The sequence below is a fragment of the Camelina sativa genome, chromosome 11 (genome assembly GCF_000633955.1).
Source record: "Camelina sativa cultivar DH55 chromosome 11, Cs, whole genome shotgun sequence".
In the NCBI taxonomy this organism is placed as follows: domain Eukaryota; kingdom Viridiplantae; phylum Streptophyta; class Magnoliopsida; order Brassicales; family Brassicaceae; genus Camelina; species Camelina sativa.
Genome location: NC_025695.1, coordinates 47472606 through 47498209, shown reverse-complemented (window position 1 = coordinate 47498209; position 25604 = coordinate 47472606). Strand labels below are relative to the sequence as shown.

The window sequence follows — 25604 nt, the reverse complement described above, 5'->3', positions numbered from 1 at the left end:
AGAAACAATTTGAAAGTTAAAACGAATCAAATGAATAACGAAATTAGCCACTATAATAGGTGTAATGCTACATCGTAGCACACAACAATATATATAGGTCATCTTCATCCATCCATCTATGCTTCTTTGCCTTTTTACACCCACTAAGTGATGGGATTTAAAGACCTTTCAATTTATTTTTCTTATCAACATTTCTTTTGTTAGAAAAGTTTACTTTCTTTTAAAAGTATTATATTAATAATTGTTCTAAAGATTTTGGCTCATGTCTAAATCTCAACAAAATTCTTGATGATAAAAATCGAAATCATGTTATCATTTTCGACAGATGAATTTATATGATTTGTTTTCTTCTGTCACAAGACCTACACATTTCTTCATTATTGTGTAACACAAGTGCTGTGTTTTAATAGTATTCACATATGGAACTCGTTAACTAGTAGACTTTTTAACAAAACAGTTGAGCAACATGATCTTCTATTTTTTTCTATATTATGGGCCTACATCTTTCTTTGTGGGTGTAGGCTTTCGAATTATCTATTCATTTTTATTTATCAAACTCATTTCAAGTTCTTGTATACGTAAAAACACAAATACAAAAGTAGAGGAAAGAAGAGAAACCGTAGTGTATACGAAACAAATCGTGTTTCTTAATGTGTTTTAAATCTAGAAAGTGAAAAGTATTGTGCTCGCTTCCATACGTCTTCATTTTAATTTATTTTAAAATTTTAAGATGTTAGCTCTGGAACTCGAAAATATACGTTTAGAAGTCAAGGTCTAAAAGGTTGGCTTAATGCCTAATCTATAAACTAGATTTCGATAGTATTATGATTCGTGAGTTGAATGGCTCGTTATCAACAGCTTTTTTTCAAACAAATTAGAGAAAAAAATGCCAAGAAATCAAATATATAATAATGTAATCGTTGTCAAAATAAATAAGATAAATTGAAGATAAATCGGTATACGTATAACATGACAACGAAAGGAGAATCGGTATACGTATAAACATGACAACGAAAGGAGAATATATTATTTTGCTTAGCACCACTCGGCGCCAAAATAAAAAGTCGAAAGATAATTGAAACAAATTATTGGTAATAGGGATGGATCTATTAACTAGTTTTTAGAGTTGTATGAAACTCAGGTAAGTGTATCAAAAAGATGTTGATGGACCCAACACTTTTAGTGATTGGGTTAAATGGTCGATGCAAATACGGTTCGGTCGCAATCAAACCTAAACTAGTTTAATGAAAACCGGTCAAGTGTCTCAATATGATAACAACGTTGTTATTATCCTTCTTTTTTCTACAATCTAAGGAAAAAATGTAAGTTACTTTTTTTGTCTGTATATTTATTTGGATATGAGATCGAAACGGATTTGTTTAAAAATACAAAATTACCTTTACCAATTTCCAGATTAAAACTCAGAATAACTAATAGTTTGGCAACGATGATACACATATATTTTTTAATCGGCTAAACTGCCTACATTTAGAGAGCTAGTAACAGTTTTGAATATAAACACATTTAAGAATGCTATTGTTGTAACTATATATATAGCGATCAATGCTTAATTCGAAATGTCGTTTTTCTCAAAGAAATTATATCTTTATTGCAACAAGTGTTCTTAAAGAAAAATAACCGAAGCATGCCTGGTTGACCATTTGTTTGTTATTGTTTAGGTAACGTATACATTAGACGATTAATTATGTCTACGTTTATACGTATACGTAATACGTACATCCAAGATTTCTTCTTGTATTCCTTCTAGTAGACTGTAGACTCCTCCCTTGTTTTTACCTTTTTTTGGCAAGGGTCAGTCTTTTGTATCAAAGCTATTGCAGTCACTGCAATTTATTTTCTCTAATGAAAATTCACATAATTTTCAAAAAAAAAAAAAAAAAAAAAAAAAAAAAAAAAAAAAAAAAAAAAAANGAACGTTACTTGTAACGTATATCAGTATATGTATATATGGTATGTCTCTGCGTGTCAACATGATTTCGACATTGTTGAATGTATGGTCCCAAAGGTTAACAGAAAGAAAGAGAGAAAAAAAAGACCAACAAAACTAATAAATGCTATAACCCATCCACACCGTTTTCCTTTTTCCCCTAGAAGAAATAAAACTATGACTCTTCTTATTTTTCTAAAATAAAACTTTAGCAGGATGTATGCAACTTGAATAATCTTGTAAGAAAACTTAAAATAGATATAACGTTGTAAAATATAATTAATAAGCCACGACATGTTATAGAAAAAAGAAAATAGAAGAGTATTATATAGTTTGCACAAAGAAAAGGGAGAGTTTTATAAATATAAGATTAGACAAGTACACCATTACAATCAATAAGGAGAACATCTCGTGAGCTATTAGAAAATTCGTTTTGTTTTGATTTGATTGTCTAGAATTGGTTCTTACTTCTTTACAGAGGCACTGACCAATAATTTAACAGTTACCGCCACATCTTCAACTTCCTTAAATGAATTGAGCTACCGACATATGATATTATTGTAGCATTTTAAGTCATCATTGAATCATAACTTCCCACTCAATTCCTTTTCTGCTTATATAATTATTTACCGTTTTCATAAAAGTTTGTCCTAAGTGAAAGAATATTTTACTTGACTGCACAAAAACAAAATAATAGATAGTTATTATAGAACACAAAAAAAAAAAAAAAAAAAGNAAAAAGCTGGTTAATTTTTTACTATGGCTACTGGCTGGCTAAAAGAAAAGTAAAAGAGTAACCTACTTTTATTCTTTAATTTTCTTGTTTTGTTTCAAAGAGGAATCGAGTAAAAATAATTATATACCAAAAAAAAAAACGGTGAGTCGAACGAATAAAAGAAGCGACAAAAGTTGAGTACGAAAGCACAGGAATAGAGGAAGTGGTGGCGGGTCACGTGGGCTCTCTCATTCATTCATTCATTCATACAACCAAAAAAAAAAACTGTACGTCCTCAGAGATGGCACGGACCCATCACGTGGGCTCTACGTGTGTTTAACACCGTCACATCACGGCTATCTCTCTCTCTTTTTACTATCACGCTCTACGCGCTACCCTGGACGCGTGTGATTTATAGAGTCTACGTTCCGGTGGGAATAGAATGTTCTTCCCGCTTACGATGCCAAGACGTCACGACCTGGTTGCACGTGTCATTTACGCGCGGCGAACTGTTAGCCACTGGATTTTGTTTGTGGTTTTAAAGAAGAAAACTGTCTGTCAGAAAAAAAAAAAAAAGTTTACTTCTCTTTTTTTTCTTCTTGAAATTCCAAAAGATAATAAAAATTTACATATATTTTTCCTACTGAAGTGTTGTAGTTTAGTAGCATTTTCTTAAAACGAAAGAAAAATTAAAACATAGGATTCGTGATTAAATTATTGTAGATGACTGATTGATACTACGTGCCACCATTAAATTTTCTAACAACGCATGATGGACACGAAATTAATTCACAAGGAATAATCATAAAACTTTATACCCACAAACCAAAAAAAAAAATGAAATAATCATAACACGATTGACAAAACACCAATTGCATGTGTTGTTTAAGATAAGGGCAGCATTTTCGTTTTTTTTTTTTTTTAACTTTATTCATTCAATAAATGGACCAACCATTTTGTACAGCGGCAAGAAAATAGTGTTTCACCTAACTATTAATAACGTTTTTTTTTTTTTTATGGGGGAAAAGTTTTGAAAGGGGTTTATACTAGGTTACACTATTTAGGTGATTTATAACAAAACTAGAGATAAGGGACTAAACATTACTACTGTTATTCCACATAAATAATTCTCATGTCCAGTAACCCAAATGTATAACTATATTGACTTCACATTATTGGAGTGGAGTAAATTATGCTACTGATGATACCAAATGTACTGAACAGTCTGGTAAATGCATTTAGTTTTTGGTGTAGTTGTTGCCATACAAAGACTGCAGTTCAATGGTGACGTGGAACTATGCGAGTTATTTACCTAACTTTTAGTAGTTAATACTTCAAAACGAGTTACACCAATGTTTAGTTTATCATATTTAACGTGTGAAAGATACTAGCTACTTTTTACAAAATGGGTGAGATGATAGTATCAAATTTGGTGCTGGTCAAACATTTCCATTTCATTAAGGTCGCTTTTCTAGCTTTTTTAAGAAAGAAAAAAAAAGCCATGTTGGTACTAAGATTTTAGCTACTCAGCAACCTATAGTAAAAATGAATTTCTAGTGGTAGTAAATTTATTTATTTTATTGCTTATAGCCATTAAAAGTAACTCACAATTCCAGAGTTGGTCTTTAATGGTAAATTACACTTTAAAGAAAAAGAGCTGCACAAACACATTAAGAAGAAAACCACATGCTAAGAGAGACAGCAAAGGCGAAGACAAACCCCACTTCATCAAAATTGTTCAAAATATTCCCCATTATACCCATTTATAGCGTTTGCGTTTTCTTTGTTACATTACGGTACATGCGTTTGGATTCTCGTCGCTGAATAATTGAGGCGGATAAGCATGCGGCATTTCCATAGGGGGAACCGCCACACGGGGCGGTTGGTAATAGTAGTAGTAATAAGGATTCTCTATCTTCCTCACCTCTACAATTTTTTCTCCCTCCTCACCGCCACCGCCACTTTCACCGCCTCCACCACTTTCTGCCGTTTTGCCTTCTTCTTTACCGCCATCTGCTTCTTTCTTTTCTTCGTCCGTCTTTGCATTTTCGTCCTTCTTCCCTTCTTCGCCTTTGGATTCTCCCCCACCGTTTTCTCCCTTTCCTTCTTCCTTCTTCTCTGCTTCCGCTGCTGCCTCTTCGGGTGGCGGTGGAGGCGGTGGGTCGATTTTCATGATCGCTGCATGTTTTCCAGTCCGCTTATAAACGTATTCTACGAGCTTTTGAGGTTCGAACACTCCTTTCACAGACACTTGAGAACCCTTCAAGTCGGATTCAGCAGATTCCACTCCTAAAAGTTATTTATTTAAAACAAAACTTTATAAGAAATTATACCATCAAAGTGAAGGACCAAATACACTCTGACCCCACTACGTATAACTGGAAGTCTAGAACAAGATCATATGTACATTACATATATATACGCTGTCAGCAAATAAGATAATTATAAAAGAAAAAAATAACACGTGTGTGTGTGTGTTTTAAAGTCGAAGCAATATCATCTTGTTTTGAAATTGTATGGACCAAATTTGATGCAACTAACGAAAGATAATAGTATAAAGTTTGGTGAAAAGAAGTAAAAGAAGTGCATGATTTTGCAAGATATTGAAACGTTTTATCTACCGATAATAAATTGGACAGAGAAGAATAGACTAAAATCCAAAAATAACTTTAGATTTATTTCATTTTAATGATTACCTTTATTACTAAATTTCCTTAAAAAGTATAAAGAGCTGCTCTTCGCAAAAAAAGAAAACAAATTTTTTTTTTCATAAGAAATTTTTTTTTTGACATAAGTTTTTTTTTCTAACCCAGTTTTAATTAAAGATTATCTATATTGCTCAAGGGAACTTTAAACTAACCTTTCATTCTCATGATCCGTTTTTTGATCTCCGTCGCACAAGCTTCGCAGTGCATGTGAACCTTCAGTACCACCGTCAACACTACCGGAGGCTGATCAAAAATTACGCCGTTACATTAATAAAATGACAAGTTAACACCAAATCCCATATACATAATATTTTTCATATAAAGAATTCTATTTTATATCATAAACCCCATGAAATTAAAATATACAAAATCCTACCAATACACTCCCATGTGAAATCACTGAAAAGAGAATATTCCCTTTTTAATTTAAGAATAAATTAATTTATCCTACCCAAAAAAAAAAATTAAAAAAGGATAAAGAGAACAAATGAATATCCAAAAAGTTGTATGTCCAATTTATGAAACAAACAAAAATATATATGCTTTTTACAATAAAGAAATTGAAAGCCTTTAGACCAAAAAAGGTTACCTCCACTTTCTTCTCTTCCACTTTAGGTTTCTCCTCCTCTGCTTTCTTCTCCGGCGGCGGAGACGGTGGAGGAATCGGAGATATAAGCTCAACTTGACGGTGGGTCTTCCTCTGAACCCTGGCTAATACTTTCAATGGATCAGCTTTCTCACCTTTCACCACCACTTTCCCCGTTTTACAATCAGTCATCACATCTTCCACTCCTATAAAAAAAAGAAAACAAAAAATCCAAATTAATTCAATTGTTATATACTTTTTTTTTGTCAAACATTCAATTGTTATATACAAGTTATATCATTAGCTCATAAAAAAAAAAAAAACAGAATTTAAAGTAAGAGTTATTATTTGTTTACATATATATATATTATATATACACTATCATATATACTCAAACTTTATGTGGTCCTACACACAAACTATATAACGAATATTAACTATACTTAGAACGAAATTAACCAAAAAAACTATAGTTGACAGAAGCAAGATATGGTTACAGTAAGTGACTTTGGTTTATAATCTGAAAGTTTGTACTAATACTACAACATCATTCGAGATCAACGTATGATTTAATTAATTTGTTGAAAGAAAAATTACAGATATAATATAAAAAAATAAATTTTCCGAACTATTCTATGAAAAAAACGAAATATTTTATGTTTCAAAATGCAATAAAATAGATATATTTAATATACGCAAAGTCATATGTATATATTTTTAAGAATATTTATTAATATTTTCATATATACAAATTACAATATGTATTTTATACACATATACCTTGGAAGCCTTTGAGGGAACGGCGGACTTTTCTAGCACATCCTTCACAGTGCATGTACACCTTAAGGACAACCTCTTGCGGAGGAGGAGGCGGTGCTGGAGCCTCAGGCGCCGGCGGAGGAGAATCTTCTTTGGAATCTTTGTTAGCTTCTCCTCCTTCTTGAGGTTTCTTCTCAGAATCATCTCCTTTTTTCTCAGCCTCCTCCACTTTCTTTTCTTCTACTTCTTTTTTCTCTTCTTCTGGTTTCTTCTCCTCCATTTTCTTCTCTTCTACTGCTTCTGGTTTCTTCTCTTCCTGAAAGCCCAAAACAAAACAAAAATGAAAATATTAGAGTCTTTTAATCAGAAGAAAATCATGGAGATTTGAAAAGATGATACAAGAGTTTGGGATTTTCTTGAACCTCTCCCATATTTGTTTGTTTTTTGTTTTTGAGGTTTGAGTGTTTCTATGTTCACAAAAAAAAAATGGTAATGCACCCAAAGAGAGGCTTATAAATCTCTCTCTCTCACGCCCTCTCTCTAAAGAACCACTTGGTGTGTTGGTAACGAAGGTGGAACTGTGGACCTCAAGATCTGAAAAGAAATGTAAATTATTTTGTTTTATCCCTTTTTAACATGACTTATACGTGAATCTCATATTATTTAATTGATTTTTTTTTTTTTGTACTTTTATTTTATATTTCGTTTCGTAGTTTATCAGTCAAAAATAAACCTAATACTCACGCGATTTGTGTTTCTCTATACTGTCAAAGCACAATTCTAATTCTCGAGATTGACAGTTAGTGGAGTGTTCCAGTCATGTGTTTTCATCTTCATTATAATTTGAGTATGATATATATGTATAGCTGTATATATACTTTACATTATATTTTATAAATCTAGTCAAATCGAACGTTGCAAATGAGAAAACCGAATTAAAAAAAAATATATATAATTTTGACACAAATTCAAAAGAAGTCTAAAATATAAAGAACATGAAGAAAAAAAGTTTTTAGTTTAGAATATCATCGCAAGTTTTCAATCACAAATATGCAAATCGTAACTTCGTATTGTTACGGATTAGTAGTAAGATAACCATTAACCAATGGAAGTAAAAAGTAAAGATAAGATAACCAATGTTACATCTACGATCCATCTAGCTAATGTAAAAACAAATGTAATATAGCATGACCTCTTACTCTCTTTTCAATAATATAAATAAATAATCATATAGTATACAATTTGATTGGTGGAATAGAATGCATGTTGTTAAAACATGAGATGTTCATGATGAAGTGAACACGGCATTCTTGATAACAACTAATACCTATGCGCTATGGCTAAACCTAAAAGTACCAACGAGCGTCTGTTTTAAAATTCACCCTCAAAAGGGAAGAACAATGGTGACATAATTTCACATATTTTCCCCTCATTCATAAGGCACATCTTTTAATGCATCTTTTATACAGTAAATACTTTAAATTAAATATAAATATATATATACTGATTTTATTGTATATACATACTCCTAGTATATATATATATATATATATTCTTAGTTACTGCTATCAAATACTGCTATACTACAGTAAAACCTCAATAAATTAATAATGTTGGAACTATGAAAATTTATTAATTTATAGAAATTCAAATTTCTCAATAAATTAATAATTATTTATTAATAGAAAAGTTTTTCTAATTTGGTAAAAAAGATGAAAAATAAAATTTAATCATTATAACTATTATTTTTATAAAATCATTTACAAAGAAAATAATAATTATCATATTTTGAATATAACACTCAAAGATTTTTATATAGTAAAAATATTAAAAATAAACTCTAATAAAAATTGATATGTATATACATATATTTAAATAATTTTATATAATTATTAATTTATATTAATGATGGGACAATAAATTTATCAATGATTTTTTAAAAAAAATATTATTTTATTATATTATCGAATTTTGTCCAAAATTACATTAGTCCCATTTTAAAACCAGAAAAACTTATTAATTTACCGAATATTAATTTATAGAGATTCTATTATATATAGATTTTCGTGATTTTATTTTAAAATAATATTTAATGCGTGTCGAAATGAGCTAACTTAAGTAAATTTCCGTTACATAAGACAAGATTGAGCAATGCGAGTTCATTGGTTATCCTATTTAGTCTTCGTTTTTCTTTTCTTTCTGGGATCAAAGTTAATCAAATGTATATTTTCCCCTATATCAATGTATTAATATCTATAACTCTATAAGTATATATACTAACAATTACAACATCATATATACTCAAGTTTGGATGAACCAAGCATGATTAATTTATGTGGTTCTCAAAAATTCGAAACTTGAATCTAGTCCAGTAAAAGCAAGTTTTGATCTAAAAGTTTGGTCATCTCCAAAATGAGTGAGACACACTAGCTAATGGTAGATAAAACTCTAATAATTCTTTTTTTATATATATAACTATAATAATTACATCCTCAAAATTTGACAGTGTGTAACCTCGAGTGACTTCTCCAAGCTATCGAATGATAATTATCATTTTATCAGATCATATCATCACCTCAACATTTTCCCCTACTGACGTGGCGCCGAGTAGATATACTTATATAAGTTCGGTTTTTAAAGTTTTGGGTCATCGCCAACTTGAGTGAGACACACTAGCTAGTGGTAGATAAAAACTCTAATAATAACATCCTCAAAGTTTTCACAGTGTAAACCTCGAGTGACTTCTCCAAGCAATCGAAGATAAATCATCCATTTAATCAGATCATATATCATCACCTCAAAAATTTCCCCATGCAATGAATACTGACGTGGCGCTGAGTAGGACTTCACACGTGTGGAGCAGGAGCTTTGGATCGCACTGTGGGACAAGTATTTGTATTCCCGAGGCTTACACATGGACTTTGCCGACTTGGATTCTTCTCTCTTTTTCTCGACTTACATTTACATACAGTATATAATAAAAGAGTATCTCTTAAGACTTAATTACATACGTTTTTTCTTTCTTTCTTTTTTTTTTCTCTCTCTACATCTTAATGAATTTATTTTCTTCTATAATCCAGTTAACCTATAAATTACAGAACAGAACTCACGTGAAACTGTACAGGGAATAAACAATTACGCAAGTGCTAATACTATTTAGATTATCTACTTATATAATTCGGTATATATATATAGGTATAAAAAATATCAAAAGACGAAGTCAAACCGAAACAACAGACACAATTGGTAAATTGGTACGAGTAGAACCGGGATATACTCTTCTTTTTCTAAAACATATCCGGTTAGATAATGAAAGAAAATACATATAAAGTCGTTTCTGCTGGTACAAATATCAATTTTGGTTTGTCTCCTTTTAATGGCAGAGAGTGATGTAAATGATGATGGATCTGGTAAAATCTTTAAGTGCTTTTGTAACAGAGAGGCAAACGAATCCAAGAGTCGACGACGACACGTCATATATAATAATGACGTAACGGCCGTTTTTGTTGGCCCTTGTTGTGCCCACCTCGAAGTTAACGGAGTAAGTTGTTGGCTTGGCGTTACGTCAATTTTTTAACTGTCTACCAGAAACTTTTTCAATCTACCATTTTGCCTTTCAAGTAGCATGAATGAGATAATTACTATATATACATATGTATTTTGATATGGAATGGTTTTCTTTACTATATATAGAACTGTAGATACGGGTGAATTAAAAAAAAAAAAAAATTGCAAACATGTTTGTTTTTACTGTATTGAAAACTGTAGAATCACCATTTGCGCAACATGTGTTTAATATGCTCCACTTAAGTTCTAATTCTCTAATGCGATAAATAAATGTTTCTTGGCCTAAAATGGTAGGTTGTTGTTATACCTCTTATTAGGTTCTAATTACGATATGGCAACCACATGTCGATAAAAAACATTTATACATTATGTCGTCGAAACTTTAAAAGTTCAAAACTTTTGCAAAGCTACTCACTAAGTACGAAAGAAAGAAGAGCTAACTTTTGTGTTGAGACACTATTTTCAAAGTCCTCTGTGTATATATATTTCAGTAAGAGAAGTAAAAATCTCTAATGGTGTCGTCAATATAAAAAACAAGTGATCAACCAACTTAGCTAATCCATAAAATAGAAAATTTGCTCATGACATTAATGAGAATGTATGTTGGAGATCTATAACCAAACTCAAAATTTACTTTCCCAAGTCATAAACGAAAAATCTCAAACAATTTTGTTTACAATATTGGTGAAGGTACGTGATGACATAAACTAAAGATTAGCATAGCACTACAAGAAAACATGGTGAAATCCTATCAAATTTCCTACGAAAACTTTGGTAGGAAAAATTTTCTACAAAAAACTTACGATTATTTTATGAAAACAGTTGTCGTAGGAAATTAGTGTGAAATTTTCTACCAAGTATAATTTTGAGAAAGTCGTAGGAAATATTCCTACGAAATTCTTTCAAAATTTAGAGTCATAAGAAAATTAGTAGGAAAATGGAAGAAACTAAATAGGAATCAATGCGGTACGAATTTGATAGGAAAATTTACTTCTAATTTCCTACAAAAGCTATACCGAAACAATTTCGTAATAAAAATGAATAAACATGGTAAGAAACTTTTCTTACCTTTTTCTACTAAATTTATTTCCTACTAAATTCCTACTAATTTCCTAGAAAAAACATAACCTACAGAATTCCTACAAGCTAAATAAACCTAGATCTATTTTCTTCCCTTAAAACATTTCACGCCTCCATCCAAACCTAGATCTACAAATCTTCGTCTCTTTATTTTTTTTCTTCTTTGCCTGAGTTCTTCTCTTCTCGTCTTTTTCTTCCTTATTAGATTTTTAAGGCTTTGAAGCAAGAACGCGTGAAGCGCCCTAATCGAGAAAAAATGGAGGTTGCGGTAGGAGAGACGAGGAGATACTGTAAAATGGATTCAGTATGTTTCGGGAGATTTGGTTTATCCTCTAATCCTTAGTATCGATTCATTTGTTCAATTTCGATCTGATCTTACCTGAAACTTTGATCTCTTTGAATCGAAGATTTGGTTTCGTTGGTTGAAACTCCCTTCCTAGCGGCGGCGTAGCTTGGATAGCGGCTCCTATGTGGCGAGGCCAGTAAGCTACGACGAGGAAACTAAATAATCTATGGCAAGGAAGGAAATCCTCACAGAGGCGATAACTTCTCCTGTGATGGTTTATTTCAGTTTAGGCTGGTTTGTAGTCCTAACCAGACCAGTTGGGTTGATTTGGTTATGTTTTATGTTTAAAAGAATAATAATTTGATATAAATTAATTTTAGATTTATTTGTTTGTAAATAAATTGATTTTATATATATTATTCAGATTAATTATTAATGACTATTTAATTTTAATTCAATTTCGGAATTTATATTATTATTGAAAACAATTATTTTATATATTATTTATTAATTTGGTAGACAAATCATAGGAACTCATAAGAATATTTTGGTATAAAAATAGAGGGAAATATATGGTAGGAAAATTGTAATATAGATTTGGTAGGAAAATAGTAAGAATGATTTTCTTACGAATATTTTGGTAGGAAAATGGTTAAAAAGTTTTTTACCATTTTTTTACAAAATTCTTACGAAAACATTTTTGTAGGAAATTGGTAAGAATTTTCCTACAAAATTCCTTCTAAAACCGATTTCTTTCATGCGATTACCTTTTACAAGTTTTTGTAGAAAAATGGAAGGAAATGCCTGTTTTTTTCCGTTTTCCTTGAAAATGTGCCGTAGGAAATCAAATGTTTTTTTTTGTAGTGTAGCATATATTTTACACGTGATCTTTTTTTATTTTTATTTTTGTTGTGACAGCATAACTTAGGTCAGCGGCCGGAGACTTATACAATGAAACCATCCAACATGTACTCCTAAACGAGTAACGAGGGCGGTCGCTTTATTTCATCATAACACCTTTTAGATATAATCAAACACACATTTATAAGAAAGAAAAAAAAATACAATAACACATATCAATGAAACAATCAAACAAATGTTGAGAGACTGGAAAAGATTCTTCTGTTTTTCAGGGAAATAAAAAAAATTAAAAAGATAATGAACAAACAAAAAGAGATACTTTGTGTCTGTATCCAAAACTAGTACAGTGTGTGACACATTTAAAGATAAGATTTCTTATCTCAAGTTTTGTGGGTTTCTTCTTTTCTTTTGTTTTGTCAATGATGTCTGAATAACTTTCAGTTACAAATTCTTATTTCCCTAACATTATTGACGATAGATATAACCCACTGAAGGACTAGAATGTATGATGTTTACCATTTTTTGAGATTACGTAATGTAAACAATATAAAACTTGTTTCATTGCGCTTTGCTTTTGATAGCTGAATGTATATTTTTAGACGTACATTAAAAAAAAGCATAGAGATCCAAAATATACAACATTACTAGAGAGAACAGTTTCAGAAGTTATGCTTTTCAAAAGATGCTTGGATCCAAGTTTCCTAAAATAGTTTTAGCTAAAGTATGATTTGCTTTTTAACAGAGATATTCGTTTTGGAATATTGGGCCCTATTGTTAAAGCCCAATGGACTTTTATGATGACAAACAAAAAGCCCAAATAAATTCGCCGGAGGAAGAAATTTTTTTGTATCCCATGGCGGAAGTGTTGTCTCAAGGAAGAAGAAGAAGATGAAGGGAACGAGTGAGAAATCGAAGAAGAAGAAGATAGATATGGTTTTAATCGCTTCCATGAACGATGACCTTCTTCATAACATTCTCTTGAGGTTGCCGGCGAAATCGTTTGCTTTCGCTTCCTGTGTCAACCGATCCTGGAACAGCGTCTGCAATAGAATCCTCTCTCGCCCCAAAATGGTCTCTGCTTTCTCACGTAATCCTAATCAAACTGTAAGTTTCGTCTTCCTAATATTGTCTTTGATTAAATTTTGATTGTAAAAATTCAAACTTTTTTCATGGTAGTTCTTAGAGCTCTTGATAAGGCTTCACAAAGTTTTAATTGGAATCTAGGAAAGTGTAATGTGATAAATTGAAAAAGATTGTTACTTTCTTAGCAAGATTGTTACTTTGGTATGCAGAGAGCTGGAGGAGAAGTACTTGATAAGGTTTTGTCTAAGCCTATTAGACCGGATTTTGTGATCGCAAACATTACATATGGGAACATGGAAGAAACCTTGACACTGGTTTGTTTTGTTTCCCTTCTTCCCCATTCCACCTCTGTTGTATCAATTTCAAAAGAGTAACGGATTAAAAAAGTGTCTAGTTTTGATTTTCTTGTCACTCCTTTTAATATTGTTCATAATGCGCATGGTGTAGATAACTGAAAGAGTGGGATCAAGGGTTCCTATTATTGTATCTGTTGTTGCTGGAATCTTAGGAAAAGAAGCATGCAATGATAATCCTGGAGAGGTTTTTATTGTTTTCTTATCATTTTGTATTGTGTGGTCTTGTTTTCTAAATTTTTTAGCTTATGTTCAACTTCTATCACGTTTACAGGTCAAACATCATGTCACAACTGATGACGGCTTGTCTGTTGTTGCAAATTTCGCTATATTGTTGACGATTGGATACTTACCAGGAATCAAAGTCGATGTTATTCCTGTAATTCAAGCAAAAGGGGTAATTTTTTAAAAAATGCTTTAAACAGTATAACTTTCTGTTGGTTTTCTCAACTCTGATTTTCTTCATAGAGCTTGTGTTCGCTGGCTAAAATTATTTTAGTCTGTGGACATTTTAATAAGGAGACTGAGATTGTTGATATTTTTTTGCAGGAATCTGAAGCGGATATAGGAGACAAGTTTGTGATGGATATCAGAAATTATGTAACCGTGGTTTCAGGTCATGCTGCACCAGCCTGTCTTATACTGTTTGGGGTGAACTATACTTTTCTAGCTTCTGTTTCTGTTAAACTTGTGGATTTTATTCAGTTTCATGGCTATTTTTTTTGGTGTCTTCATGCTGCGTTGGTGAATTTGTAGGAGGATACTCATGCCACAGAACCTATTCTTCATAAACTGGGTATGAGTACTGCCTTATCTTTTGTGCAACCGTATGCGTACTGCCTTATGGTTCATCATTTCAATGTTACTTCATGACAAGTGAAATCTATTAAAGGCCAAACTAACTATTTCTTGAAACATTTCATTCTTTTGTGTTGGTTGGTTGCCTACCTATTTTCTCTACTTCTTTTGCTCTGGCTAGACTCTGAAAATGTGAGAACTACGGTTGTGGTAATATATAGAAATTACTGTGCTTGAAAACTTGTTAACGAAGCTTGTTTGCATTGCAGATTATGCCATGCCTGCAGAAACTATTATTGTGGGTGATCAGATTGGCGAGTTTCTACATAAATGTGGTAATGAACCAAGAAATGTTCAGTTGCACAAAGATGATAGCAGAGTTCTCGCAGGTTTAGTCTTTGCAAGAGATAGACACAGACCAGCTCGTAAGTTTCTGCGGTTTTTTATCTTTACTTTGCTTGGTTATGTGTTTCCGCCTGAAATCTGGTATTTTCATTTTGCCTAAGTCTTTATGGATTTGTTGAACTAAATGAAGCAGAGGCTGGAAAAATTCACTTTGACACTGCAATATCAAGAGCAATGTCATCAGTTGATCTGAGGTACAAGGCGGCTAATGTCCGTGTTAGTCGCCGCCCTAGATGTCCTTCTACGCTTCTGACTGCAAAAAGAGGAGGAGAAGCAGAGGTTCTTAATGGCGATCAAATTTTAGATGACATAAATGATTTTGTAAGCATCTCATGAATTCAATCTCTTATTTATTCTAGAATTTGGTTACTAAAGCTGACTTTATATTACAGTTAGGAAACCAGATATGGGAGAATGATCCATATCTCGGAGTAATAAAACGAAGGAAATATTCAATTGGTTTGGAGGAGAAGCCAAAGATCATGGCCTCACTTGTATATCATCAAGTAACTGGGTAATAAGATTCACAAGATTCATAACATGAATCAGTTCTTTTTGACCCATCTAAGTTTTTATTTTTGTTTGTTTACTCAGAGCTGACGACCAGGATCTTTTAGTCAGTGGTGCTGAAATCAAAACCGGTGACTACTTTCAAGTATACCTCCCTGATCTCAAAGTGGCTGAAGCATCACTAAATGCTGTTTCTTCTCAGCTTAGAAATCTCAAGTCTAAGCCGAATAAGCCGGAAGTCATTGGAGGTTTTGTTTTTGTTGGTAGCAGACGCGGTGACTCCTTCTTTGGTCGTCAAAATGCAGACTGCTCACCGTTTTTGGAGAATTTCCCGGAGTTACCATTTGGTGGTATATTCTGCAACAGTGAAATCGGACGCAGCTTATTCGTAGAGGATGGAGAGGAAAAGAAAGAAGTGAACATCAGAAGATGCCTTCACGTTTATAGTTCAGTATATCTTATTGTCTCGTATACTTCTTAGTTAAGGTGTCTGTTTGTTTTTATGTTATTAAGAGATTGATAAGTTTTAAGTACGTAACTCTTTTTATTTCAAGTGATATAGATAAATTTCCTGGAAGACATTTGACGAATCAGTTTACTTTTGTCAATTCTTTTACATCATTAATGGTGGAGGCGACGGCCGGTTCCCCTTGTGTATCTCTGTCTTATCATCCTGTATTGGTGGTGGCGACGGCCGCCCATGACCAGGCTGCGAAGGACGCCCATGACCAGGCGGGGGATAACCAGGTTCCGACGGCACCGTTGTCTCATTAGGCATCTCTCTTGCATCACGTAAAGCAAAACCTTTCCAAAACGAAGCAAACACAACAATTTCAGTAACGAAACCAAATTTAAATGACCAAAACTCTCAACACATTACAATGATGATCTTACAACGGCGTTGAGTGTGAACAAAAACAAAAATGGTGGTGATGCGAGAGGGTTGATTACTTTTGGTTACTAGAAAGTAAAATTCAAAAGTTATAAAAGAAAAGGAAAGAGAAATGCATACAAAGTGCAATGAGTACGACTAAGAAGACAAGCTTGTGAGTCATTTTTCTTTTCTTCTTCTCAATAATTTTTGTTGTTGTTGTCACTTGTTAACAAATTATTTAGATTGTAAGTGATGATCTAGTGAGCTCGGACTCTCCTTTTTATATTAGGGGAATTACCTGCATTGTTACTTTGACTAATCTAATAAATATTTGAAAGGATAGACAATTTTCCCAAATTTTGTAAATTAGTATATAAAGCATGGCCGATTGTGTCATAGCAATTTTTTTGGTCAACACAAATTCTTAACTTCTATTTTTACCTCATCATTTAGTTGACTAGTAAAATGGATAAGTCCGACGACTCAGCAGCAGTGCGGAATTGAGAAAAACCCTTCATCATCTTTGACTGATCTTTGGTTCAAATTTGACATCCAATTTAAACGTAGTTACAAATTAAACTCTTGATAACAAAACTCATGGATTGGATAAACAATTCTCAATGTTTTCCCCTTTTTCCCCATAGTTGGTTATACTAATTAATTTGTGATCAGGTCATACTCATAAGCGTTATAAATAAGAAAAATTTGGAATACTTTATTGAGAAAAACCTATAACTTAATTAGAGAGCTCTCTTAATGACGTCACACTTCGCCAGCAAAATAAAATAATATTTAAACTTATTAGACTTCGAGGCCAACGGCAACGGCTAAACTATACGTGTAGAGACTAAGAACCATTCTTGCTTTCAATTGTGTGTGGGTGAGTTGGAGTTGATGCGTGCACAATTGTCCTTGAGGAGAGGTGGGAAGAAAGGATTCAACGGAAACATGTGAGGCCAACAATTTGCGTCTAAAGTCGAAAACGCTTTGCAACATGCACCTTCAACGTTTTCAAACTTGCCAGAGAAAATTGATTTGGAGATCTCGAGCACACATCCTTGAACGTTAAAAAGAGACGACCAACATTTTACCAGATCAATAGGTGAACCGGGAGGGAAAAGCCCGGGACTCAATGAAGGCAGTTGCACTTGAGCTACTCCTTGAGCGACAAAAAAAGCAGCACAAAGGCATACAACCAAGATCATTGAGACAATGGTTTTGCTTCCCATTTTCTTTATTAGTCCTTTTTAGACTTATTTTCTCTTTTTTGGTTTTGCTCGATCTAGACTTTTAGATGCTTGGATGGATTTGGATTTACGAAAAAACTTAGAATTTATAGGTTCTTGAAACAATTTTTTTATTAAAATAAATAGAAGAGTTACGAATCACTATTAATATAATTCCCGTTTCAAGATGCAACTTATGTTTGGATTTAATGAATTAAACTATTACATAAAAGTAAAGTTGAGTTAAATTGACTAACGTAGTATAATGTGTGTTCTTGTTTCAGTTTTGAAACGTGAGAACTACATCACTAATTACTGACTAATTAGATATATATGAATCAGTTACTCTATAGATTTATTGTATTACACACGTAACCTCTTTCTGGTTTAGGAGTTTAGTTCCAAACCCGGTTAAGGTAGCTAAAGGAGGTCCCAAGTTTATGTGCTGGATAGAATATGATAGGTATATGAGGCTAAGTTAGCTAGACCGATTTAAAAGTGAAATTATTATAAGTTATCTGATTTTACGTCGAATCGTCGATCGTAAGGTAAGGAAAAATGCGAAAAAATATTTTTCACGGTAACTAATGATAATGTCAATAGTACGAAAAAAACCTAATTTTATTACTGTCTCTAGTGATAACTAGATACAATTACAAATGCAGATTAATTCAAACGTAAATTCGTATGAATTGGCCTCTAATTAACTTCACAAACTTCCCCCATCACATGTACGTTGGTTATAAACTTCAATGCTGCAAAGTATAATTTTCACTTTTTTAGGTTTACTTTATTTTTATTATGGTAATCGAAGTTTGTAGGTTCAAGATAGAGTTTAGTTGTCCAAGTAAAAGCTAGCTCAATCAATAGATTCTATATATAAAAAAGTATTGGGGTTGACATGACATAATAAGACTTAGAACATGAATACAAATATTAATTTTTAAGCTAATGATGGTCCACTTTCTTCTTTTCGATTTTCACTTGTGTGCGGGCAAATTGGGAACGATGTGTGCGCAATTGTCTTTAAGAAGAGGTGGGAAGAACGGGTTCAATGGAAACATATGAGGCCAACAGTTGGCATCAATTGCCGAATATGCCTTGCAACACGCTACTCCAACATTTCCAAATTTGCCACTGAAAACTGATTTGAAGAGCTCGAGGACGCATCCATTGACGTTGAAGAGAGATGACCAACATTTCTCTAAATCGATAGGAGAACTCGGTGGAGATTTTGGTTGAGGTGGTTTCTGATCATGAGCTACTACTCCTGGAGTGATCAAAACCAAGGCACATACGACTACAACTAGGACTAAGGAGGCCATAACTCTTGCTTTGCTTTCCATCTCTCTAATCAAATCTTATATCTTTCTTTCTTTTATTGGTCTTGCTTCTTTTCACTTTGATGCTTGGATGATTTGGTTATGTGGAGAATCTTAGAGTTTATAGAGTGAGAACAAACGGGTGTTAATTATCGTAATTTATTAGATAAGAGTTATTATCTGTTTATAACCTATATAGGCAACGGAAGAAGAATGTTAAATGGTTTTCAAAAAGTAACTCATGTTGAGTAAAAAATCTATTACATAAGTTTGACCCTAAGTTCTTCATTCTGTCAAACTGAATGTCAAAACGTTTCAAGTGTTCCTTTCAATGATCTAACCCAAATAACTAAAAACAATTTAGTTCATTATTTGTTTTGTTTATATAATTAGTTATGTATCTCAGCAAATCTTTGCTTTGCTCACATACAACATAACCGGAAGTGGTCGCCATTATCATTCAGACAATATCCAGCCAAAATCAGTTGTAAATGGAATTTTACAAAGAACCCAAAACAAACGAGAAGACAAACATTTGAGAACCAAAAAGAAAAGAGAGCCGGACTTGTTTTGATGTTCTTCAGCTACTTATTGCAATATGCAGAGAGAGACCTCATGATATGATAGATAAGCACACGACAGTGAAACCCGAAAAAGACGACGAAGCTTCTAAACGGCGATTCCAAGGGACTTCTTGAACTTCTCTACCTCTAAGTAGACAGTTGAGTAAGGTAGGAACTCAGAGAAGTAATCTCCGCTTAAGTGATTGATGGCTACAGCAAGTTTTGGGATCTCTAGGGTTTCTTCGTTGGTTAAGGTTCTTATGAATCTTGCTGGATTGCCTCCCCATAGTTCACCTGACGGGATCCTTCTTCCTGGCGGCACAACTGATCCCGCTTCCAGAATTGACCGGGTCTCGACCAGAGATCCTTCCATTAGTATCGAGTGTTGCCCGATGATGCACTCTGGTTCGATGGTACATGATCTCAGAAGACTGTATGCACCCACTGTCACGTACCTGTCGATAATTGTCGCTGCTGGTAATCCTGAAAATTTAAAGAAGACAGTAACCCTAGAATCAAAATTTGTAATTTTATCATATCACAAGTAAGAACTGCAGAAAATAGTAATGATTCAGTGCAATTTGTAAAGCAAAACCAAGAAATACTCTAGCCTCAAAAGATAAACAAGATGTGACCAGAAAAATAATTAAATAGATATTGTGCGTATCCTCATAGAGAATTCTGCAGAGCATAGTCAAATAAGGATGGTCTCTCTATTTAAAACTTTGACATAAACCCTCGCTTCAACCTTGGATCAAACAGAAGCTCACAGGCTTAATCATCATAAAATCAAAAACAAGCTCACATCATCATCACAAAATCCCATTTCCAGTCACGAGTAACTAGAGAACCACACTGAGACATTGTTTTCAATAATGTTTTTTGCTAGGAAACTTCCTACTGCTACACAAGATGATTGTTTGTGGTAGTATCTACCGTGCTTATCTATTCAACTCACGGTATTAAGCTCAATCATCAGTCCAGTTTCTTGATTCCTGTAGCACTAATCACCTAAAGAACTACGCATTTACATACATACTCGTCTAAGTTTTTGACACCCTCTCATAAGCATTTGATAACTTAATAAGAAAACCCTAAATCCCAATCAACATTGTCTTTGATTGCATACCACAAATACATATAATCAGAACACAAATTTCAAAAAAATGGAGAGACAAGAGTAATAACTTGTTGGGGAGGACCACGCGGCATGAACAACACACCGTTCCTGTACATTAGAGCAGAACCCGACGGTGATTTTGTTGAGATCGCCGCGCAATACGGCGCCGTTCCAAACAGAAGAGCCGTCCCAGACTGTGACCTGACCGGCCAACACAACGTTCGGCGCCACGTAAGCGTCAACGGCTACCTTCGGAAGCCACTGTCCCAAAGGAATGATCTGTCGTTGGCCTCTGTAGTCCCATTTCACCCGATCCGGCGACGGCGACACCGTCAATTGCGGCTTAGGCACCTCCGTCTTCGTCTCCAACGCCGCTTCCGCAGCGAAGCAACGACGGATCAGGTTAGAAGCTACTCCTCTCCGAGAAAGTCGAGCTATCGAAGTCGCCATTGCAATGGATTTTGGATTTCTTCAAGGATTTGCAAAGAGAGAAAGTGAGAAAGAGAGAGAGAGAGAGAATGGTCGTCGAAAGATTCCACCTGAAATTGAACGAGATACAAATTGGGCTTCCTAACGGACCAATGCTCTATAAGCCCAATTAGGTGATACAAACGTCGTCGTTTTACTAAGCCTTATCAGCTTTTAGTAATTATTATTGTGTCAAGTCAAGTAGCACTTAAAAACTAAACCAGATCACAAACAAACTCCACAAATTGATACAAGATCCCAAAAAAATAATGGTGGATTTGTATATCATAAGAAAATTTTGATTAAGAAATTTCCAGAAGGCCTGGGGGGTTATCAAGACGGATCTTGTTTCCATGGTCAATCGGTTTTTTGAGGAGGGTGTTTTTGATAAGAGTTTGAATAGGACGCATATCTGTCTTATTCCCAAGGTGGCTAAGCCTACCCGGATGGCAGAATTAAGACCGATTAACTTATGTAATGTGGGGTACAAAGTCATTTCTAAGATTTTGTGTCAGAGGCTCAAGTTGGTGTTACCAAAACTTGTTTCGGCAACACAGTCTGCCTTTGTGCCAGGTCGACTGATTTCGGATAACATTTTGATTGCTCAGGAGATGTTTCATGGCCTTAGGACTAATCCATCCTGTAAAAGGCAATATATGACAATTAAAACGGACATGAGCAAGGCATATGATATGGTCGAATGGGGCTTCGTTGAAGCCTTATTACAAAAAATGGGTTTTGCGGATAAATGGGTCTCCTGGATTTTGTTTTGTGTCTTTTCGGTTGAGTATAAGGTACTGATTAATGGTCAACCGAATGGTTTAATAAAGCCGAAGCGAGGTTTGAGGCAGGGGGATCCGTTATCTCCCTATTTGTTTATTCTCTGTACGGAGGTGCTAATTGCGAATATTCGGAAGGCTGAGAGGAATAAACTCATATCTGGGATTAAGGTTGCTCATAAGTGTCCACCAATTACACACTTGTTGTTTGCGGATGACAGTCTTTTCTTCTGTAAGGCTGACAAGGATCAATGTGGAGTCATTTTGGAAATTTTAAAGACATATGAGGCGGTTTCGGGTCAACAAATTAATTTTGAGAAGTCCTCAGTCCAATTTGGACATAAGGTCGAAGAGGAGGTTAGGCGTGAGATGCAGGGAGTGCTTGGGATATCGAATTTGGGCGGGATGGGCTCTTACCTGGGGATCCCTGAGAGTTTGGGAGGATCCAAAACGAAGGTTTTTTCCTTTGTTCGGGATCGGTTACAGAGTCGGACTAATGGTTGGACCGCAAAACAACTTTCCAAGGGAGGAAAGGAGGTAATGATAAAATCGGTTGCAACGGCGGTACCGACTTTTGTCATGTCGTGCTTTCGGTTGCCAAAATCAGTCACGTCAAAGCTTACTAGTGCTGTGGCAAAATTTTGGTGGAGTTCGGGACAATCTGGAGGTATGCATTGGTTAGCTTGGGAGAAGTTATGCGGGAGTAAGCAGTTGGGTGGTCTGGGTTTTAAGAATGTGGATGATTTTAACACTGCTTTGTTGGTAAAACAATTGTGGCGGCTGATTGAGTCACCCGACTCCCTGTTTGCATGGGTTTTCAAGGGCAGATATTATAGGAATTCGAATCCTATGGATCCGATACGTTCATATTCTCCATCCTATGGGTGGCGGAGTATTGTTTCAGCTAGATCTTTGGTTAATAAAGGGCTTATTAAACGAGTTGGGAATGGTGAGTCCATTTCTATATGGACAGATCCATGGGTACCAGCTCAATCCCCAAGACCAGCTATGAGTAAGGGACCTTCTCTGGACTCTTCTTTAAAAATCTCTCATCTTATTGATCACCAAACTAATTCTTGGTGTATTGATCTGCTCCTCCAGCATTTTAGTCCGGAGGATGCTGCCTTGATCGGGGCTCTACCTTTGGGTAGTACCCCGAGGGAGGATTCTCTAGGCTGGCATTTTACGAAATCCGGGAAGTATTCGGTTAAATCAGGGTATGATACGGTGCGTTTGGCAAAACAAGAGTCTCAGGTGCCTCGGTTAGGGCCGGACATTAATCCCCTTCTTGCGGGTGTTTGGCGGGTGGCCTGCCCACCAAAGATAAAACATTTTATGTGGCAAGTCTTATCTGGCTGTATATCGGTTACGGCAATTCTAAGGAGGTGGGGTATTGCCTGTGATGCAGGTTGTGCTAGATGTGGGGCTGATGAGGAAACGGTAAATCATGCTCTTTTTCGGTGTCCGTCAGCTCGACAGACTTGGGCTCTAGCTCAGGTTCTGGTTGGCTCAGTCTCATTTCCTACAGATTCCCTGTATGCAAATGTGGATCATTTCTTGGGTTCTGACAATCCGGGTTCTCGCGTAGAGGCTTTTCCTTGGATTATGTGGTATATTTGGAAGGCGCGGAATGCATATGTTTTTGAGAATATTAGGGATAAACCCGATGAGGTCGTAAGGTTAGCGTTAGGGGAGGCGGCCGTATGGTTGCAGGCTCAGGCCGAGGATGAGGGTGACAATTTTATATCGAACCCTACCCGCACTAGTACTCAGGAATTGGGGCGTGTTGGACTATTGCCTATTGATTTTTCTGGTTACAGGTGTTTTGTAGATGGCTCGTGGAAAGCTGGGGACGTCTTTGCGGGTGCATGTTGGGTGTGTTTATCCCCTCAGGAAGCATCGACGACGAAGGGAGCAGCCAACTTCAGACGAAGTCTCTCCCCACTGCATGCTGAAGTAGAAGCCTTAGTTTGGGCTATGCGGTGCATGATTGGCCATGATTATCGAGAGGTGACTTTTTATACAGATTGCTCAGACTTGGTGAAGATGGTGTCTTCTCCCCATGACTGGCCCGCTTTCAAGACCTACCTCGACGATATCAAAATCGATAGGGAGGAGTTTTTTTCCTTTACTTTATCTTATATACCTAGAAATGCTAATGCAAGTGCGGATTCTTTGGCACGTCAAACACATACCTCACCGCACCATATTCTGTTTGTAAACTCTTTTCCTTCTTATTGGCTCATATGAGCTGATCTTTTTTTTTACAAAAAAAAAAAAAAAAAAAAAAATTNNAAAAATTTGATTATATTCACAAATCCGAGAATGTTACAAACAAATCCAGATCATATAATCAAAAAAAAAAAAAAACCCAAACAGAACCGGTTTTGGTCTGGGTACAAATTTTAACCGGAATAGATGTGGACGTTAATGGCGATGGTGAAGATAGTGATGAGACCAAAGAAGATGATGGCGTGGACGAGAATGGAGGCGCCACTGGTCTGCATATTCCCGAATTCGACAACTCGACCTCCCGCCGGAATCTGGAAAAGCAGTCCCGGCGATAGAACTACGAAGAGGATCACGGCGATCAACACTGGTCCCCAATCCGCCATAATAACTTCTCTTGTTCTAGAGAGAGAGAGATTAAAACGCAAAAATTTGGAGAGAGAGAGAGTGGGGAAGGAGCTGGAGTTTTTTTGGTGTTTTGTTTTAGAGACGAAGCTTCTCGTGTGATGTGATAGCTAATGGTCTGGTGAACCAATTGTTGGTGCCCACGTGGACTTACATTAGATTTAGTTGAATATTAATTTATTTAGAGGGAGAATATTTCGAACATCGTGAATCTTATAGCTGGGGGTGTTTGGTTATGGACTTCTAAGTTTTCGGCCCAGTATACTATCTTAGCTATCAAAGCTGGTTTATTGTTATTTTATTTTATTTAAATTTAATTAAAACAAATCTCTGGTTATTGTTGTGACATTAACTATTTTCTTTCTTTTATTTTTGGTCAAAATTGTTGTGAAATTTATTTGTTTTCTTTTCTTTTGGTCAAAGACTCCAAATAATAATATTTTTTTTTGAAAATTTAAATACAGTAAAAAAAAATGAGACAGACAGCGTGGATATAGTTTAATTTTCATTTGGTAATTAATCTACACGTTTTTAATCTCCTAATTACAATTTATCTGTTTTATTTAAGTAAAAATCAGTTTGCATTTACTGTCGTAGACAAACAAAAAATCCAATTACTAAAAAGAAAGAGTAAAGACAAATCCAATTACTAAAATAAAAATAATACAGAAAGTATCAAATCAAATCGTGTGTAAATTGTAATGATGACCATAAATAGATAATGACCATACCACCCTTGCCAAATGAGAAACAAATCTCTGATCCATTAGTTTCCTTGAGGATAGAATTGTCAATAACCAACAATTTAACACCACTATATTGCCAAAATAAAAAGCAAAAGACCAAATAAATAAAAATAATAATAATAAAAGGTAGCGTCGTCCAACTCCAAGTTTCGACAGAGAGAGCATCGAAATCAAAAGAATCCGATTGGGGGCAAAGCACAAAATTAAAAAAAA

At 34.6% G+C, this 25604-nt stretch overlaps 6 protein-coding genes and 1 long non-coding RNA gene across 8 annotated transcripts; 1 reads left to right on the top strand and 6 right to left on the bottom strand.

Annotated features, from left to right (window-relative positions):
* LOC104726969 (heavy metal-associated isoprenylated plant protein 3) lies at positions 4221–7051 on the bottom strand. The gene is made up of 4 exons (XM_019232826.1): positions 6738–7051; positions 5961–6163; positions 5524–5614; positions 4221–4952 (listed from the first exon to the last, which is right to left on the bottom strand). The coding sequence occupies exons 1-4, from the start codon at positions 6994–6996 to the stop codon at positions 4450–4452; spliced, it is 1056 nt and encodes a 351-aa protein (XP_019088371.1). The 5' UTR covers positions 6997–7051; the 3' UTR covers positions 4221–4449.
* Positions 13280–16240, top strand: LOC104726967 (F-box/LRR-repeat protein At5g63520-like). Of its 2 annotated transcripts, none has more exons than XM_010445949.2 (10): positions 13280–13614; positions 13803–13907; positions 14041–14133; positions 14221–14343; positions 14496–14597; positions 14703–14742; positions 15014–15169; positions 15280–15470; positions 15542–15663; positions 15744–16240. In XM_010445949.2, exons 1-10 carry the CDS (start codon positions 13399–13401, stop codon positions 16138–16140), a joined length of 1545 nt encoding a protein of 514 aa, XP_010444251.1. In that variant the 5' UTR covers positions 13280–13398; the 3' UTR covers positions 16141–16240. The 2 variants fall into 2 exon arrangements, with proteins under 2 accessions (XP_010444251.1, XP_010444252.1); XM_010445950.2 differs by having other exon boundaries at positions 13281–13614; positions 15283–15470.
* Positions 16180–16764, bottom strand: LOC104726968. Its single transcript, XR_758147.1, has 2 exons — positions 16672–16764; positions 16180–16463 (listed from the first exon to the last, which is right to left on the bottom strand). It is a non-coding gene; the product is annotated as an uncharacterized LOC104726968 (long non-coding RNA).
* On the bottom strand, positions 17290–17949 carry LOC109127664. Its single transcript, XM_019232846.1, has one exon. The coding sequence runs from the start codon at positions 17760–17762 to the stop codon at positions 17400–17402; it is 363 nt and encodes a 120-aa protein (XP_019088391.1). The 5' UTR covers positions 17763–17949; the 3' UTR covers positions 17290–17399.
* LOC104726966 (egg cell-secreted protein 1.1-like) lies at positions 18293–19265 on the bottom strand. Its single transcript, XM_010445948.2, has one exon. The coding sequence runs from the start codon at positions 19103–19105 to the stop codon at positions 18740–18742; it is 366 nt and encodes a 121-aa protein (XP_010444250.1). The 5' UTR covers positions 19106–19265; the 3' UTR covers positions 18293–18739.
* On the bottom strand, positions 19484–21298 carry LOC104726965 (gamma carbonic anhydrase-like 1, mitochondrial). Its single transcript, XM_010445947.1, has 2 exons — positions 20833–21298; positions 19484–20127 (listed from the first exon to the last, which is right to left on the bottom strand). Exons 1-2 carry the CDS (start codon positions 21212–21214, stop codon positions 19751–19753), a joined length of 759 nt encoding a protein of 252 aa, XP_010444249.1. The 5' UTR covers positions 21215–21298; the 3' UTR covers positions 19484–19750.
* LOC109127666 lies at positions 24283–24770 on the bottom strand. The gene has a single exon (XM_019232858.1). It carries the CDS (start codon positions 24624–24626, stop codon positions 24417–24419), a length of 210 nt encoding a protein of 69 aa, XP_019088403.1. The 5' UTR covers positions 24627–24770; the 3' UTR covers positions 24283–24416.

Coding starts and splice junctions, on each gene's coding strand:
- LOC104726969 (XM_019232826.1), bottom strand. CDS start 6,996: ATGGAGGAGAAGAAACCAGAAGAAGAGAAAAAAGAAGTAGAAGAAAAG. Junction 5,615..5,960: donor TGGAAGAGAAGAAAGTGGAG/GTAACCTTTTTT, acceptor ATTTTTGATCAG/CCTCCGGTAGTGTTGACGGT. Junction 4,953..5,523: donor ACGGATCATGAGAATGAAAG/GTTAGTTTAAAG, acceptor AATAACTTTTAG/GAGTGGAATCTGCTGAATCC.
- LOC104726967 (XM_010445949.2), top strand. CDS start 13,399: ATGAAGGGAACGAGTGAGAAATCGAAGAAGAAGAAGATAGATATGGTT. Junction 13,908..14,040: donor TGGAAGAAACCTTGACACTG/GTTTGTTTTGTT, acceptor CGCATGGTGTAG/ATAACTGAAAGAGTGGGATC. Junction 15,170..15,279: donor AGATAGACACAGACCAGCTC/GTAAGTTTCTGC, acceptor AACTAAATGAAG/CAGAGGCTGGAAAAATTCAC.
- LOC109127664 (XM_019232846.1), bottom strand. CDS start 17,762: ATGGGAAGCAAAACCATTGTCTCAATGATCTTGGTTGTATGCCTTTGT.
- LOC104726966 (XM_010445948.2), bottom strand. CDS start 19,105: ATGGAAAGCAAAGCAAGAGTTATGGCCTCCTTAGTCCTAGTTGTAGTC.
- LOC104726965 (XM_010445947.1), bottom strand. CDS start 21,214: ATGGCGACTTCGATAGCTCGACTTTCTCGGAGAGGAGTAGCTTCTAAC. Junction 20,128..20,832: donor CGCGTGGTCCTCCCCAACAA/GTTATTACTCTT, acceptor TTAAATTTTCAG/GATTACCAGCAGCGACAATT.
- LOC109127666 (XM_019232858.1), bottom strand. CDS start 24,626: ATGGCGGATTGGGGACCAGTGTTGATCGCCGTGATCCTCTTCGTAGTT.